This window comes from Leishmania braziliensis, chromosome 26 (assembly GCF_000002845.2).
Source record: "Leishmania braziliensis MHOM/BR/75/M2904 complete genome, chromosome 26".
NCBI classification, from domain to species: domain Eukaryota; phylum Euglenozoa; class Kinetoplastea; order Trypanosomatida; family Trypanosomatidae; genus Leishmania; species Leishmania braziliensis.
The window spans coordinates 552,756-570,082 of NC_009318.2; the positions used below are offsets into that span (position 1 = coordinate 552,756).

Sequence of the window (17,327 nt, forward strand, 5' to 3'; positions counted from 1 at the left end):
GAGATGGGAAGATGGCACGGTATTTGCTGAGCAAGCAAGATGGCAGGTACACAGGAACACGGATGAGGCCTCTCTCTCGTGCCTTGTAGCTCAGCTTCTCTCCGCCACTCTACGGACAGGGCACATTTTCTTCAATACACCCACGCACGCACACGTGTAGGGATATATACATATTTATATGCTGACCACCACTGTCCTTTTCTGTACGTATGTAATTATTACAGTGGTCCTACCCTGTGTGTACAGTTTCTGTGGATGGGTGACTCGGCTGACTGTGTTGTGCGTCCCTGATGGGGTATCTAGCTTCCCTCTTGGGTCTTCATCCTATTGATGCATGGTGTCCAAGTGCTCGAGCCCATCCAGCGCACAGACACACTAACTTTCAAACGCACACATCCACGCATACACGGTGCTCGTGGCGCTCGTTACCGCCCTCTTCACGCTAAGATTGTTTTGTTTTCTTCAGCGTATTTTTATGCCCTTGGCTATGTTCCTTTAGGCTCTTATCGTTGATAATAACATGTAGCACTTTCCGTGGAATGCGCTTACAGGGGACCAAGCAGAATATGCGTGCTAAATGAATTTTGGTTCCAGCTGCTGCGTAACGTTCAACTTTGCGCTTTGTGCTCAACGGATACCACTACCCAAGACTGCGCGCAAGCACTTCACATTGGCCACGCGGTTTGTATATGCTCCGCAAAGAAAGTGTGAGCAACGAAGGTGGGCTGAGTAACACCGAAGAAAGCCATATTATTCGCTCTTCTCCTTGGATGCCGATGTACTTCCTAATGACGCTGGCCACCTCTGGCGGTGACAGGGCCAAGCACCTGCGGTGCTGGGAGGTCAGGGAAACTCATCCCTACTGCTGTCGGTGGTCAGGTCGCGCGTGGCGTTGCGTCGGCGCGATCTGCGACAGTGAGCACGTTTGCGTCATTCACATGATGAGGGGAGAGTGGATGTGGTTTGGGGCAGGGAGCCGTGCTGAGATGACTGGGTCGGCGCACTGCAGTAGTGCATGGATCTGCGGCTGCTTGGCTCGTGTTGTATGAGAGAGCGGAGGCGTTAAATGACGCGAAACGGGGAAACACTCTTCATGCACTCCGTGTGTGTCATTTCTTTCTGGCACCGTTGCCACACCAGGTCCTCCCTCCTCTTCCCCCTCCCGATGCGCCTGCTTTCGCCCTTTTTTTCTCCGCAGTCATCCATTTCACGCCCATCTCGTCTTCTGTTCTCTACAGTGCCGTCCTAATCGGCTGCCTATTCTTTGGGCCGCTGAACACGCAAGAATGGGAACGTGAAGGAGGAGAGCACACGCTGCTGCTGGCGCACACACTCACACGCATCGCAGCATTGAAAGTGACCCAAAGGGTTTGAATTTTGTAGTCACAAAGACACACCCACGTGTGCAGTTACCGTCGATCATGGAGTTCTCGTCCTCTTCCTCCTCCGATGCGGAGCTAGAAGAGGAGCTGCATCGGAACTTCCACCGTGAGCAAAGAGAGCAACGTGGTATTGTCCGCGCATCCTCATCGCCCAACAGCTACCAAACTATGAGCTTCCCGATGCCTGATGGTCGATCAATCGAGGTTCGGAAAGGCTCCATCTACATTCCCTTGCGTGACATGTACGTTCACGTGCTGCAGGCGCGCCGGTGCCCAGAGCGGTGGTTTGGCGACGGACGTGTGCCCCTTCGGCGACGCCGCCCACTACCGGCAGATGTGGTAGTGTTACAACGGGTAACGGAGGCAGCAGCAGCTGGCCGAGGTGGCAGTACTCCTCGTCCGCTCGTCAGCGTGACGCTGAGGGAGGCGACTGATAACGACTTTTTCATTTTCAAGGAGGTTCGATCACGAAAGGCTGAAGGGGATGCTGGCGAAGTCGCCGCCCCTATTATCAGGATCGCTCCTTTTACGCCACAGAAACGCCAGAACAGCTGGCACGATCCTCTTACTGACACGCGCTTTCAACGCATGACGTTCCTATCCCGTTGGCATTTCTCTATGGCCTATCCGCGATTGCTGAGAGAGTATCGGTACGACACGTGGGACGCCATCGAGCTTTCCCCTCCACTTCACATGGAAGACGTGTGCTGCTACGATGATTTGCTGGGCATCTTATGGTGCCTAAGTGGGCGGGATGGGCGTCTGTGCTACTTGCGATACGACAACAACGCTGTCACCACTACTCGCAGCACCGCCCTCACGTCGGTCTGCGTTACCACGGTCGATGTGACCACTGCGCAGCGGTGTGTCGGAATATACTGTAAGCATGAAGGGTCTCCGTCGTACGACGCAGCCGGTGGTGATTACCAGGAAGCAAACAGCTGCGTGTGCTGCCTGCTCGTGGTCACCGCCTCCCACGCTCTGTGCGTACGTCTCGTGTACACCTGGGGTAATAAGTTTACAGTAGACCACGTGTTGTCGACACTGAAGGTGGAATCGGTTCTCTCCAAGCCCTTGCAACTGGCAAATGTGACGTGCTGCTGCCCCGGGAACGCGGAAAAGCCGCCTGGTGTACCGCTGTCCTCCAGCACCAACGACATGTCCTTTTGCGTTGGTGCTGGGCGAAGTGTGTTTGCGTTCATCTGGCGGAATGGTCAGTGGCGCAGAGTGCGCCTCGCCTCGTTTGTGGTGACCGACGTAACTGCCTTGACTCTCCACGCCGCGTTTGGGCATTCCTCGCTGCCTGTTGCTGTCGTCGCTGGCATGCGCAACGGAACGATTCAAGTCGTTACCGCAGAGGGGCGGCTGCACAACAAGGTCATCTTCGACCCCACACCTCGACACTGTGGGTCTGATATTACCTCCATGTATGCAGTACCAGGTCTCGCCTACGGAGTCGTCTCTGTCGCTCGCGATGGCGGGGCGAAGCTCTGGGATCTGCGTCGCCTCGGGTCTGACAAAAACCCTGTGTGCACCTTGCTCACCTCGCGCCTCGGCGGTGGTCAGTCAGGAGTGGGTAGTACTGCCATGGCCGGCCATCTTCTGGCTGTCTCCTCCGTCTCCACGGGGCTTGTGTGCGTGGACGCTCAAACGGGTACTCAACTGCTGCACACAACGAAAAAGCTGTCCCCAGCAACCCGGATTGCATTTGGGTCTCTCAGCAATGTCGACGACAACGATGGCTTTGAGCTCTACACCTTCAGTCCACACTACACACAGCGCTTTCACCTTCACCTGTAAGAGAGAGAGAGAGCATGGCCGTGTATGTGTGTGTGTGTGTGAGGGAGAGTAGGGTGACGGCGACAGCGCAGACATGGTTTGTGATGGCTCGTGTCATTCTCTTTGGTGCTCCCACTGCTACTACCTACGAGGGGGAGCTACGTGTGCTCAAAGGTCCTCTTCCATCAAGTGCACATTCATGCACCGAAAACAAAAACGAAAAACTACACACAGTGAGGGGGGGGGGGGCGAAGGAAGAGTGGACGAACTTCTCTACTGCAGAGGAAGCACCGACGCTTGCATTAACACAACGGCTGGCGTGACAAGAAGGGCGATTCTGCTGCTACTCTCCCCTGCCGACGCTGATGTAGAGTTGACAGTTTGTTTTCTCCCCACACACACACACACACTATCCTTACGACCTTTGAAGATGTGCTTTGGATACGGGCCCCTTCTCCACTCCCCACACGCACACACCAGCACGTGTCTTGGACAGGGCTCTTTCTTCGCCCTGTCCTCTAGATTGAAGTTCTGGTCGAAAAGAGGCGCAACTACGCACAAACCCAAGCACACGGCCTGTATGCACTTGCAGTTTTGTTGCTTTCTGATCTGCGCACCCCTCCCTCTTCTACCTTCCCATGACTCTTTTCCTTCTCTAAATCCCTCTTCCTATTCCTGCTGCTGTTGCCATTATCTTATGTGTGGATGCGTGTCTCTTCGCCTGTGATGCCACACTCACACTTCCGCATCAGTGCATACACCTCCCCACTTTCTCTGGCACGTTTGCTTGAGGGTATCGCCGCACTACAGCGACAATGGGGGTCTGTCTCGCCCGCCAATCGGTCGTCGTAGCCGACCCCGCGCCAACGGCGTCGACGAGTGCTATGCACACTGCACTGTCGCTATCTTTACTCAAGGAAACACCATGTGCCTCCTTAACAGCTGAACTACCGTCTTTTAGCTCTGACATGCCATTTTCTAACTATGACTACCATGTCTGGTCGAACCTGCAGCAGCAGGATAAGCAGTCCATGCATGATAAAGTAAATGGCATGCTGCATGAGCAGAGATCTTTTTCCATCGCTATTCTTCAACGCATTAGTATTGAGCGGCTATCTTTGTCTGCAGAGAAGGTATCCTTGCTCGATGACCTGCAGCTGACGAACAAAGATGATGAAGTGAGGTCTGCACAGGGGGCTGCAGGAAAGGGGGCTCGCATTGGGAACAGAGGACGACAACTGAGCAGTACCTTGAACGATATCTACTCGCAGCTGAATGACGTCGCGCCTCCCCACGAAGACGAAGCCAAGGAGGACTATCTTAAGCGCATCTTTTCTATAGTTGACTCACAGGGCATGGGGAAAGTGTCGAGCATGCAACTGACGAATTCTCTCTTCAACGATGCGAACCGCGCCTCTACCACGGTGATGATGACAGCAGCCGATCACGACAAGGACGGTTACCTTAGCGAAAGCGAGTTTGTCTCCTTCTTAATCAACACAGAAAGCGGAGGGGACTGCTTGCAGGCGGATCGCAATGAGCCAAAGCCGACCCAGTCGAATCCCACCAGTACGAGGAACGACGCCATGTGTGATGCCCTTGGAAGTCTCTCTGCTCAACAAACAGCACAGAAAGATGCTCATCACCTGACGGCCCTCAACGATATCCATATGCACGGCATCGAGGTGACGAACCTGTGTAGCCAGTCGAGCCGAATTAAGTGCATCGCCCTCTCACCGGATGGCAAGCTGTACGCTGTGGCGCACCGGCACGACAGTGTGGCGCACGTGTACATGATAAGCAACGGCGCTGAGGTGCGACGGCTTGTGGGTCATCAAGGGCCGCTGCTAAGCATTATCTTCTCTCCTGATCGAAAGCATGTTATGACGGCAGCACGAGACAACTTCATGGTCTCGTGGGATCACACGGTCGGACTGGAGTGCAGCTTCTCCGAGCACCCCGGAATCGTCACGGCAGTTGCGGTGAGTTGTGACAGCCAGTTTGTCTTCAGCGGGTGTCAGGATAACCTTGTGCGGAGAATCACGGCTTCCAAGGCTAAGATACGGGCAGTACTGCCCCATATCCCGTGTAAGACCCCTGGAGTCATTGTAGCGCTCGCAACGCAGAGCACCAAGAACGACGTCGTTGCCTTCTCCCGTAGTTGCGACCAATGCGCGTACATCGCCAATGCCAAAAATCTACAACTCGTTGCGCAACTTACCGGACATGAGTCGCTGGTGTGGAAAGCCTCTTTCAATGCGGATGATAGCATGTTACTCACCTGCTGTGAGCGGAAGATCATCGTGTGGGATGGGACGGACTTCTCTTCCGTCAGAATATTCAGTAGTGTCGTGGTCGCGACGCCAAGGTCTGCGGATGAGGTACTGTGGACAACAGCTGTGTTCGCGTCACAGGAACACTGCAACTTGCTCTTCTGCTTCAACTCGGTCGGACAGATGCATGTGCTGGACTGCGATGCTGCGGAGATGGAAGAAAGCATCATTGATATCCAGATGCGCTCCAGTGTATACACGACGTCAGTCTTTGTAGGCGACACAATGGTTTGCGGAGACAACTACGGCAATGTATACCGAGTCCGTATAACTTAAACATGTGGCCCTAGGGTGCGAAGGAAAAGAATGATATTACCCTTTTCACACACACTCACCCGTACACAGCTCGTTCGTCTTTTTTCTTTGCTGTTTGCAATCCCTGTCTTATCATATGAACATAACGACACATATACACACTGACGTACGTACCAGGAACACGCGCAGCGTCACTATCACATGCGGAGCAGCCACAAGAAAAAAAGAAGCCGATCGAATCGGTAAAGAATGGCTGTACGCGTGTGCATTTGTTTCGCTTGGTTGACGTAGAGGTCGTGTTCCTTGGTGTGTATATGCCTCTCTCTCTCTCTTTTCACCTCACTGTGTGTCCCTCAGTTTTGTATGTATGTTTATCGTCACTGCCGTGGCGGTGAAAACGTTACCTCTGTGCACTCGTATGCTCCGCTTTTTGTCCGCCTCTTGTTTCTGTGTTCTTCTCTCTCTCGACCCCTGCTTCCTTACATCTTTCTGTGTCATGTATCGTTGCGGTGGCGTACTCGCCACACGCACACACACGCACATTCCTCGCTTTTTAACTTGATTTCGTTGTTGCAGCATATCCGCTCCATCTCTTAGCTTCGCATGTCCATATCCCTTCCGCTTTCGCTATCTGTTCATTCGTGTTATGCCTTTTTTTTCCTGTTGCTCTTCTGATTCCTTTTTGCTTTCCGTTGGTAGACACTTCCTCTTCCTCCCTCCTCCTCACCCCTTCTCCTCCCACAACAAGCGGCGTGGTCATACTCGCTCCTACACTCCGTACCTCATCCCCCCCATCTCACCCACGCACCCGCGTCTTCCTCCCTTATCATGTTGTCCACACACATACACCTTCGCTGCCCCCGCCACCACCAGGCCCCCCCCATTCCATTTCTCTGTTTACTTTTTGGTAAAGAGGGGGAAAAGGGCAAACGGTGCGATGAAATGGATACGAATCGGAGAGAGTGTGGGCAATGGAACACTTAGTCGGCAGTGTACCGCTCCTGGATACAAGGCATGCATGCATTTGTCTGTGTGGGTGTGGGTGTGTGTGTGTGTCTGTGAGGGGTGGGGGGTGCTTGTGTCTCTTGCAAAGACCAACTTGGTGCCGAGGCGCATGAAAAAGAGCTGAAGAGGCTGAGGAGGCGTTGCGGCGGAAAAGGAAATGGAGAGCGGCGATGGGGACGCAATAATAAGAAAAGCAGCAGCGAACACATCTGTTCGACGTCATTTTCTTTCTTGGTTGGTTCGCTTTTTCTTCCCTTCCCCCGCCGCCTCCCCGCCTCCCCCACACTCTCTCTCTTCCTCTCTCCACCCGCCATACGTTTTTTTTTCGTCTGTCCGATTGTGTGTTTGTGTGTTCGTGAACACCACGACGACGAGGGAAAACAAAAAAAAAAGGAAGACAAAACGTTCTTCTGCTGAAGGGAAGGGGGGAGAAGAGACTCACAGAGAGACAGACAGACAGACAGAGAGAGAAGTCCCCTTTTGCTTAAGGCACACCACGCCACGCTCATACGTCTCTTGAAGTGGCACATGCGGAACTGTACCCCTCCCCCTCCCCCTCCCTCGTGTGTGGACTTACCGCTCTTTCTGGACATCGGTCTTCTTTGCGCGTATGTGTGTGTGGGGGGTGGGGGTGGGGGAGGGGGGGTATGTGTTTCTCCCAGGTGTTTTTTTTCGGCTTCGTACGGACGTGTATATGTACTGTTCCCTTTGCTTCCCCTTTTGCCATTTTACTTCTGTCCTTTTTGTGTTTGACTATCACCATCACATCTCCGCTTCGCTTCTCCCATGTCATTTTTGTTTGTATAGGCACCTCTCTCTTCTACACTACTCCCTCCATCGCGCCATCTTTCCCTCACCTTTCCCATCAACGTGTGAACCATGATGACGCTGGCCACCTCAGCGCGTGGCATCCAGCGTCCTGCGCTCCCACCCTGCGGCGTGAGGAAGCCAGGCAGCAGCCCACCCCCCATCCCTGCCAATGCCGCGCCACGTCTGGCGGTGACAGGGCCAAGCACCTGCGGTGCTGGGAGGTCAGGGAAACTCATCCCTACTGCTGTCGGTGGTCAGGTCGCGCGTGGCGTTGCGTCGGCGCGATCGGCGACAGTGAGCACGTTTGCGTCATTCACATGATGAGGGGAGAGTGGATGTGGTTTGGGGCAGGGAGCCGTGCTGAGATGACTGGGTCGGCGCACTGCAGTAGTGCATGGATCTTCGGCTGCTTCGCGCCAGCCGCTGGGCGTGTGACAGGTCGGGTAGAGGGGAAGGCTGACTCATGCTCTAGGGCAGAGTGGACACGTTGACGGTAAAACAGCCATCAAAGAAGCAATTCAGAGGATCTCTTTTACATACGTGGATGTGGGGAAAGGCCCATAGGTGTCTTGCGCGTGAGAAACCTCTTCTTTCTGCTGATGCCGCTGCCCCTTTCACTAAAATAGAGGATGGAGAGGCAACTCTTGTGCAGGTCATATAATAGGCAGTGCAGCCACCAACCTGTGTGTCTGCTACTCGCGCCGGTGCCATGCATGACCCCTTCCTTCTGCTGACCCACTCTTCCAACTCCTATTTACAATCACCTTACATCTCCTCTCAGGCACTCTCGCATGCGCAGAAATGCACCCTTCTCACCCACTTGGCATTGACCCTCAATAACCCCTCGACCTTCGATTTTCTTTCAGCGGGTTCTGCTCATTTTTCGCTCTCTCATCTCTCTCTCTCTCTGAGTTCTCTTGGCTTTACGTTCTTGTTTCGTGGTGCCGCTTTTCATTCTTGCTCCTTCAGATGCAGCCACAGCCACTCGAACACGGCCAACCGCCATCATAGTAGTATCAGCAGCTGGCAAACATGGCATACACCCCGAGCATGTACCCTCAGGCGCCCTATCGAGGGGGCCAGTATCCGCAAGGAGCCTACCCTCCGGGGCAGTACCCTCAATCCTCGTACCCACGCGCCCCGTATCCTCAGGACTCCCTTCCTGCGGCACAGTACTCGCCAGCTCTCCGGCGCGGATACCCGCAACCACAAGGCCACTTCCCGCTCACCCCATGAGTCCTGGGTATGTGCAGCCGCCTGCGTACGGTCATCAGTAGAACAAGCACGACAAACTGAAGAAAGAGATAAGAAGCACAAGGTATCGCACGACTATCGGAGTCGTCTTCGAGCTTCACCTCCGGCTGACGCTTCCGCTAGTGTGCAGAGAAGCAAGCCGCCGTGGTGTGGATACCGCGTCCCAGGTGGCGACGGAGGAGGGGCTTGTATGCACTTTTTCTTTCTGCACTTGCCGCTGTCTCCATTCTCTCACTTCACTCCCTTTTCCCGACACCCGCTCACTTTTTCTCGAATTTTCTCCTCCGTTATCTTTCGACAACACGGCTTGCTCGTCTCTTGAGAGGTGGACCGTATCAGCGGCGGTGAGTGGTAGGATGCATCTGCGCATCCGTGTGTGAGAGGAGGGAAGTCGAGTGGTTATGTGTAGATCCTCATGGTAAACGCGAGATGGAACGTTGTTGTGCTTCGTGTACGTCTTCTTACGCCTTCAAAAGGTATTTTCTTTGTCTTTGCAATGGCGTGCAGGGGATGTGGCTGCCGCCTTTTCTCTCTACACTCGCGTCCCGTGCGTCTCTTACCCTCTGCTCCTGCGTTTCCCGTGTCCACGGCCCTGCACTGCTCCCCCAGTGTCACAAGGACAAGTGTGTCCACTCGATAGGGGGTGTCTGTGGGGACGCTTCTGGCTACCTACTTTCCAAATAAGAGGAAAGGGGAAAGTGGAAGACCTGATTAGCAAAACCGCGTTGCACCCACATACAAGCATGTAGATGTACGACCACTACACACAAGCGATAAAAAAAAAAGAGGAAGGCAGATAGAGGTGTGTGCTTCCCTATCGGTGTGTCTGTGGGTGTCAGCAAATGGCTTGTCTAGGACAGAATCTCTTGGCCTCCCTCCCTCACATCTGTGTTTCTCACATGGTGCTATGACTGCATGTTGCACAGTGGTAACGATGCCCATGTGGATGGCGTGCTGCTAGGAGCTGTAACTCTCCTGCTGTGGACGCACGCAACCACCATCCCCTTCTCGTTGTGGTTGATAAGTTGTTTCACCTCGCCTCGTCGCGTCTTCGAGTTGGTCACTCACTCTCCGTCTCCCCATCGCTCCCTTCATCACTCTCTCCCTCCCCGCATAATCACCCAGAGGAGCATGTGTGTCATTGGAGGGCAAAAGAGAGGAATTCGCTGGCTGTGCGCACGCGTAGGCGTACAGCCCACTATCTCTGCTATCTGCCCCTCTTGAAAGGGAAGACAAAACCGACGAAGAAGCGCATCACCAAACAAGGAAAAAGGTGCTCTCTCTCTTCCTCTCTTCCTGTGCGAGTCCAACGAATTTTCCTTTGCCTTTGGCTTTTTTTTCCCTCTGAGTCTTCCGCGGATGGGGCGGGAGAAAACCGAGGCCGGAACGAAAAAAGGGCCCGCCGTCCGTATTCGTCGCGCCCCCCCCCCCCCCCCCGTCTGTCTGCCTGTTCGTTCATATTGTCCCCCTGACGCCCGCCACACCAAACATTCGTCGACACTCTTTTCCTTTTCTCGCTCTTTCGCCTTTAGTAATTTCATAGGGTGGGCCTATCGGGTAGAAGAACACCGGACTGACTGCAATGGAAGCACTCGTAGAGAGCATCGTGCAGGGTGACGCGCGGGACGAGCTCACGGCAGCACAGCTGCAAGCCCTCATTGGGCTTTTCACCTCAACCTCTGAGGCTCTGTCGCCGTCCCACGCGCTCTTCCGCAAGCTCTCCGCCACCCTTACGGCCCTCACTTCCCTAGAAGGCGCATCTCAGTGCATTCGGTTGTGCCTCCTCCTATGTAGAGAGGTGTCGCACCGCAAAATCATTTCTGCACTTATAGAGGCGCACAACATACAGGTCGAGTCTATGGCAACGCCGAGCATCTCTGAACTGGCAGCGTCGCATGTGGCGCATCGCAGCAATACCACGTACGAGACGACCGAAAACCTCAGCTTCCTGTCTCAGCTGGTTCTTGTCATGGTGGCCTCGGCTGAGTCGAGGATGAAGTCGTCCGATCTCGTAGATTTCATTGGTGCCGACGTCGAGAGCACGGTGGAAGTACTGGTGTTCTGCTACGGAAGCGTGTGCGGGGCCCTTCCAGGAGTGTCCGCCGCCGCCTCCGGACTCTACCAGCTTCATCTGGTCACCCGCCTCGTCGAGCTCCTTCGCGGGCTTACGTTCTGGACTACATATGAGGAACTGCACTCGAGCCTAGGGATCGGCAGCAACGCGAAAAGGACGCTCTTGCAGTCCACTGGTAGCGTTTCGATGAGCACCCTCTCTGGCCCGTTTCGCCACCACGTCGGCCAGCTCATCTCCCACCTTGTGGCGTACGACTTCTTTGATCCCATGAGTACGTACCTGTCGCGTGCCCTCGGCGAACATCTAGCATCGCCTAGCAACTGCAGCCACAGCGACGGTGACGGGGAGACTGGGGTAATGGCATTGTCCTTGTTGCGCAACCACCTCCTGCTTCTCCAAAGTCTGCTGACACTGACAGACCAATATGCGCTCGTTCTGCGCAAGGCGCTGTGCCGTTGCGGGCTCCTCAGCAAGGTATGCGGCCCTCTCCTGAGTGTCTTGTGCAGACCACAGGTATCCCTACCTGGAGAAGGGTCTCTACTCGTGCAGACGGTGGCAGTCGCGGCAACATTGACGTACCACAGCGGCGAATGTCACCAGTTTTGGGTCAAGAATAGCCACGTACTGGTGGCACTCACAGACCGCTCCGTCGCCATGATAGAAAGCTGCTGCATTGAAGACCCGCGCACATCTGCTGAGCTGGTGGCACAGCTGGTGCGCCTCGTCGTAAACTCGAACTCCAGCGATGCTGTGGCGCCGTTACTAAAGATGTGGAAAAGCGTCCTCGACTCCGGTGGCAAACACTATGTTGCTTGCAGTCTCAGCAATCCCAAGAACCGTAGCCGCCAGCTGGACATCAGCAGTCCGTCATATGACGCACTGCGGTGCGTATTTCGCGTGGACACCACCGCCCCACCGCCATCGCCTCTCGCCGCGGGGTGTGGTACTGCCGACGGCCCACTTCGTCAGCGAAGACGAGGTTGTGGCAACGAGAGCCCGCGAAGCTTGAGCCGCAGACGAGGAAAGGGAGGCGGCGGGCGCACTCGCAGCCGTGGCAGAGCACCCTCAAGGCACCTTCGCCGCCGCGGTTCACGACAAGCGCATCTTCAGAAACGCTTTCACCTCCTGGTGCAACGCGCAACGACCACAACAGCGGCGGCGCAGGAGCAGGCTCAGGCGCAACTCGACGCCCTTGATTTGGTCAGTGATTCCTCCTCTGGAGAAAGCAGCAACAACACGGCAGACGCGTACGAGTCGACTTCTGCTCGCCAGGTGGACTTGTCACGCTGGCGGAAAGGCCCACCCCCGAGAACGATCCCCGTCCAGTACATATGTTCTCTCTCCCACTCATTGATTCGCTCGGCCCCGGTGTTGTCATCCACCGGCTACCTCTTCGACGAAGACGCCATCATGGACTATCTGCAGTACTACGATGTCTGCCCCATCTCTGGAGCGCCGATGTCGTATGCCGACTTGGCTGTGGATACAGCGCTCAAGGAGGAACTTTGGAAGGTTCGAACCAACTTCATGTAGTATTTTAGCCTGTTCAGTGCGTACTGGCACTTTTTTGGAGGATGGAGGTCTGCGCACGGAGGCACAAGTAGTGCCGCAAGGAATCCGAGTGGACGCACATAAATGCCAACACAGGCGCTCCTCTTGCAACGCTCCTAGACCTTCTCGGTAGGAAACACGCGCCGCCGTTCTCCTTTTCTACCGACAAACTCCTCCCATCAAGACCACTGCAATCCCCCCCTTCCGCCCCCCTCTCGCTCTGCTCCTCTGCCATACTCACTCATTCACCCTCACCACCTCTACCAGATCTTTTTCGTGTTGGAATGAGGGGAGGTGCCCTTTCAATGTATGGCTATTCGATATCAGAGGAACGAGGGGAAGCGCAACAACAACAACAAAGAACTCAAAAGTGTAACGGACACAGTCTATGGCTGCCTCTCTCTCTCTCAGTGTGTGTACCTGTGCCTCGTGTTTTCCTTTCCTTATCGCTGGGCAGGACATGCTCTCCTCTTTACAGCTGTGGAAATATAAAAAAAAAACAACTTAAAGGAAAAGAGCGGCAACTTAGGAAGCAGACTCCGCCCCCCCCCCCCCCACCCCACTGTTGCAGCCAGCCTCTCACTCTCTCTCTCTCTTGCCACCACCGCCCCCAACCTTGGCTCATCTCAACCCTTTCTATATCCCCCTCCTCTGTGATTTTCGCTTGGTGCGCTATCATGTGTTCTGAGTTTCCGTGTCTCTACGATGCGTCTATACACCATACACACAAAAATGTACGCGGCCCTACCTAAACTCGGGGGGAGCAGATGTCGCACGTACTCTCTTGCTCTCTCCTTCGCTACCCTCCTTTTCAGACAAACGATTTACATGAGTGGATTTGTCTTGCCTTGGTGTTGTGTCGTCTCCCTTCTTCTGCCCTCGTATCATCATTGACGTAGAAGCGTGTGCGTGTGCGTGTGCTTGAGTGTGTGTGTGTGTGTGTGACTCAGTGTGTCTCCCACCACCACCACCACCACTGCGATCCTCTCGCTCTTGTTTTTGTTCGACACGCCGCACTGTTAATATTAACCCGTACCCCTCCCGACGGAAAAGGGGGAAAAAAAAACGAAACGTGGAAACGTTCAGTTTTAGGCAGCCAGTCGCCTTGCTTTCTCTTTCCTGCTGTGTCTGTGTCTGTGCTCTCACCGCCTCATCTCTTCTCGTCATACCCGACGCTGTCATATCCGTTAGTCGCCCGCCCGTCCCCTTCCCCCCCCCCAAAAAAAAAAAAATGCGTCGCTGCTTCCCTCTGTCACCGGCCGCGGTAACACATGCAGGCGCGGCCCGCCACTCCACTGCAATGATGCAAAAAGACAAGCTGCTGAAGCTGCCAAACTTCAACGACGACACGACCTACCGCCAGCGCTCGACATGGTACTTGATCAAGGCGTTGGTGGTGCTTCGCCTGTGCAGCGTAAACTGTTTGGCAACGAACTCGGTGTCGCTGATGAAGCACGTGGAGAAGATCCTTGGCAGCAAGTTGACATATGACTTCCTCGTCAAGAAGTCCTTCTACAACTACTTCTGCGCGGGCGAGAACGACCAGGAGTTGCGCGACACGGTGCACAAACTTTCCCGCAACAACATCGGTGCTGTGCTCGACTACGCAGCGGAAGCGGACACGGAGGGCTTCGCACCGGAGCCAGGTGTGGCGTCCGGCCCCGATATTTCAATGTCTAGCATTGTAGCGAAGCCCAACGTCCACTACCCAATGGACGAGGGGTTCTTTGACGAGAACATGAAGCTCTACATGATGAGCATCATGCACGCCTCGCTGTACAGCCCGCGAAACGCCGCCGGCGTGACTGCCGTTAAGGTGACGGGCATGTGTGACCCACAGCTCCTTGCCCGCGTATCGGCGCTGCTCATGTCCGTCCATCAAAGTTGGTGCAAACACTTCACGAATGAGGAGTTACTGAAGCTGGAGGAATGTCGCGTCGTCATGGGTGTGAACCGCAAGCACCAGCTCTTCATCACCTACGACCAGCTGCGCGCCGGATTTGATAAGTATAATCCCGCCAACAAGCTCTCGGACACCCAGTTCGAGGAGATTACGGCGGCGCTGGACCCCCGCAAGGCGGGCAAGGTGAACTACTTTGAGTACAAGGAGATGCTGACGAATGCCCTCATCGCCCTGGAGCCGACGCCGGTGCAGCAGGCGCTCATTGAGGGACTCCCGCAGATGAGTGCAAAGGAGAAGGAGCTGTGGAAAAATGTCAACAACCGACTCTCGTTGATCGCCTCCACGGCGAAGGAGCTCAATGTCCGCATGCTTGTCGACGCAGAGCAGACCTTTTATCAGCTGGCCATCGATGCGATCGTGGCAACCCTACAGAAGACCTACAACACAGATCTACCGGTGGTGTACAACACATACCAGTGCTACCTGACGTACGCAGAGGACCGCATTGACAACGACCTCGTTCGCGCTCGCCACATGAACTTCCAGTGGGGTGGCAAGATCGTGCGTGGAGCCTACATTGTACAAGAGCGCGCGACGGCGGCCCAGTACGGCTACACCAGCCCCATCTGGTCCACCTACGAGGAGACGAACAAGTGCTACAATGCCGCCGCGAAACGTATCTTCGACACATTCGAGGCGCAGCCAACGAAGAAGCACGAAGTCTTCTTTGGCACCCACAACAAGGAGTCCCTAGAGGTCATCACGGCCAGCGTCTTGAAGCGGCCGGGTATCGAGTCTCGCGTATCCTTCGGGCAACTGTTTGGGATGCGGGACAATCTGACTGTGCCTCTCGCCCGCGCCGGTTTTCAGGTCTACAAGTACGTGCCGTACGGTCCCGTGAAAGAGACAATCCACTACCTCGGCCGCCGCGCCGTGGAGAACGCGTCGATATTGACGACCGGCGACAACGAGACGGTGATGATGAAGAAAGAGCTAAAGCGTCGCTGCGGTTTTTAATCGTGGACGGACTCACACATGCATGCGCAGTGGCAGGACCAAGAAGGATGCATACAGTCAACAGAAGTGCAGAAGGAGCCCACTCCTCTTCCTCTCCCTCTCTGTGTGTCGCTCATACGTAAATATCTGCATCTAAGCGCGTCCCTCTCTCCCTATACCCTTCCCTCCCTTTGCTTTGCTCTCTCTTTTTTTTTGCTGCTGCTGCTTCATTTGGGGGAGGGGAGCTGCCCTTGTTGCTGTCTTTCCGTGGTTTGCATGAATGCCATCTCGGTTCTGGCTCCGCTTTCTCGTTCTGCTTCGTCTCCTCCGTTCTTCGTCCTTGAGTCTTCTCCTCTTCCTCGAGCGCCTCCTATTTTTCTGTTCTCGTGTGGGTGGGTGTGCCATCCACAGACTTGATGCGGGATGGGGTCGCCATTGGAAGTGGGAGAGCGAAAAAAGCCTAGGGCGGAGTAGGGCGGGGAGGTTCATTAGGGAATACTGAAGCAAAAGGGAAGAAATCGAAGGATCGGTGGAGATGTGATGGAGCAAAACGGCGAGGGGCACTTGTGGTGTGGGGTGGGGTGGGGAAAACAAAAGCGCATCGCGCTGCAGCCCCCTTTCTGTTTTCCCCTTTCTCTTTCTCACTCTTTTTGGCACCCACACCCACATACACACACATCTTCAGTGTGTGTGGGTGTCCATGTGGGGTGTAGCGTACTAACTGCTCTCTCGTCCTTTCCCTTTCATTTCTCTCTTTTTGCGGCTTCCCCCTCCTCTCCCTTTGTTACCTCTTTCTGTCGTGTTTTGTACGCCAAATCTATTACACCTGTATCAATAGAGAGGCACTTCTCTCTCTCTCTCCCTCTCTGTGCGTGTGTGTATGCGAGCGACTCAGTAACCACTAAGCAAATGATAACGGAGAACGTCTGTGCATATCACACACAAGGCGCACACGCGTCAAATGTCTAAAACCGTGCGAAGAAGCACGCGTCACCTCGAAAGGAAAAAAAAAGAGAGACGTTGATGGACCTCAGGAAAAAAGTGCACTTACACACAACTGCGTGTCTTCTCTGCTTCAGTCGCTTTTTTCTTTGTGTGTGTGTGTCGCGTATGTAATGCGATTGCGCCTCTTCTTCGTGTGCACTTGTTTGTTTTTTCCTTCGTTCGTGTAAGCATTTATGGGCATGTCTAATTCTTCTTTTTGGGTGGGTGGGCGTGTGTGTTGTGCGTCTCAGCGTGCGCACCTTTATCAGTGTGTCTCTGTCTAATGAATCTCTGTAGGTCTTTGTTTTGACTGTTGTTCTTGTCCTTCATTTTTGCTGTGAATCGCGTCTTTCAGCGCTCCCTCAGTGTAAATGAAGTTGCATGTGCACATGCTCACATACACGCTTGCACAGAACCGAACACACACACACACACACATGCACACACACACATGCACAAACAGAGTTCTCACTCAGCCGACTAAGCCAATGTCAAACACCTGGAATGTGTGAAGCTCCCTTTTTGGACCTCCTTTGTTTTTGAAATGCTCGCACGCGTCTCCCCTGTTGTTGTTTTCATTTCTTTACCCCCCCCCCTGAACGATTCGCTCGCTCGCTCTTTCTACCGGGCACTCATTCTTCTTTTGTTTTTCGCTTATGTGTATGTGTGCGTGTGTGTGTGTGTGTCTGTGTAACTGTGTTGCTGGTGCTGGTGGTGATGCATCATCAAAGATGAGCGTACATGGAATGGATTAGATACACACACAATCCCCCTCTTTATGTATGATCTACTGAGTTTGAAGTGAGTGACCAGGGGGGAAAGCGAAAGAGAGATGACCAGAAGGTGAGGTGGTCTCAATTCTGACGAAGAAAGGAGAATGGTCTTAGAAGAGAAAAGGGCAACGACTGAAAAACGAAAGCCCATGGAAAAAAAAAAAGAAGAGAGCAACAAGTGTACACGTATAAAATTAAAATATAACACAAAACGAAAGACGTGTTGCA

At 54.2% G+C, this 17,327-nt stretch overlaps 4 protein-coding genes across 4 annotated transcripts; all 4 read left to right on the top strand.

The window, feature by feature from the left end:
- Positions 1 to 1,421: 1,421 nt before the first annotated feature.
- LBRM_26_1600 (conserved hypothetical protein) lies at positions 1,422 to 3,182 on the top strand (the record flags this gene model as incomplete). Its single annotated transcript, XM_001562341.2, has 1 exon — positions 1,422 to 3,182. One exon carries the CDS (start codon positions 1,422 to 1,424, stop codon positions 3,180 to 3,182), a length of 1,761 nt encoding a protein of 586 aa, XP_001562391.2.
- A 947-nt stretch (positions 3,183 to 4,129) lies between these two features.
- Positions 4,130 to 5,770, top strand: LBRM_26_1610 (hypothetical protein, unknown function; the record flags this gene model as incomplete). Its single annotated transcript, XM_001562342.1, has 1 exon — positions 4,130 to 5,770. The coding sequence occupies one exon, from the start codon at positions 4,130 to 4,132 to the stop codon at positions 5,768 to 5,770; it is 1,641 nt and encodes a 546-aa protein (XP_001562392.1).
- Positions 5,771 to 10,400: 4,630 nt separating this feature from the next.
- Positions 10,401 to 12,425, top strand: LBRM_26_1620 (hypothetical protein, unknown function; the record flags this gene model as incomplete). The annotated part of the gene is made up of 1 exon (XM_001562343.1): positions 10,401 to 12,425. One exon carries the CDS (start codon positions 10,401 to 10,403, stop codon positions 12,423 to 12,425), a length of 2,025 nt encoding a protein of 674 aa, XP_001562393.1.
- A 1,249-nt stretch (positions 12,426 to 13,674) lies between these two features.
- Positions 13,675 to 15,363, top strand: LBRM_26_1630 (proline oxidase, mitochondrial precursor-like protein; the record flags this gene model as incomplete). Its single annotated transcript, XM_001562344.1, has 1 exon — positions 13,675 to 15,363. One exon carries the CDS (start codon positions 13,675 to 13,677, stop codon positions 15,361 to 15,363), a length of 1,689 nt encoding a protein of 562 aa, XP_001562394.1.
- Positions 15,364 to 17,327: the final 1,964 nt, after the last annotated feature.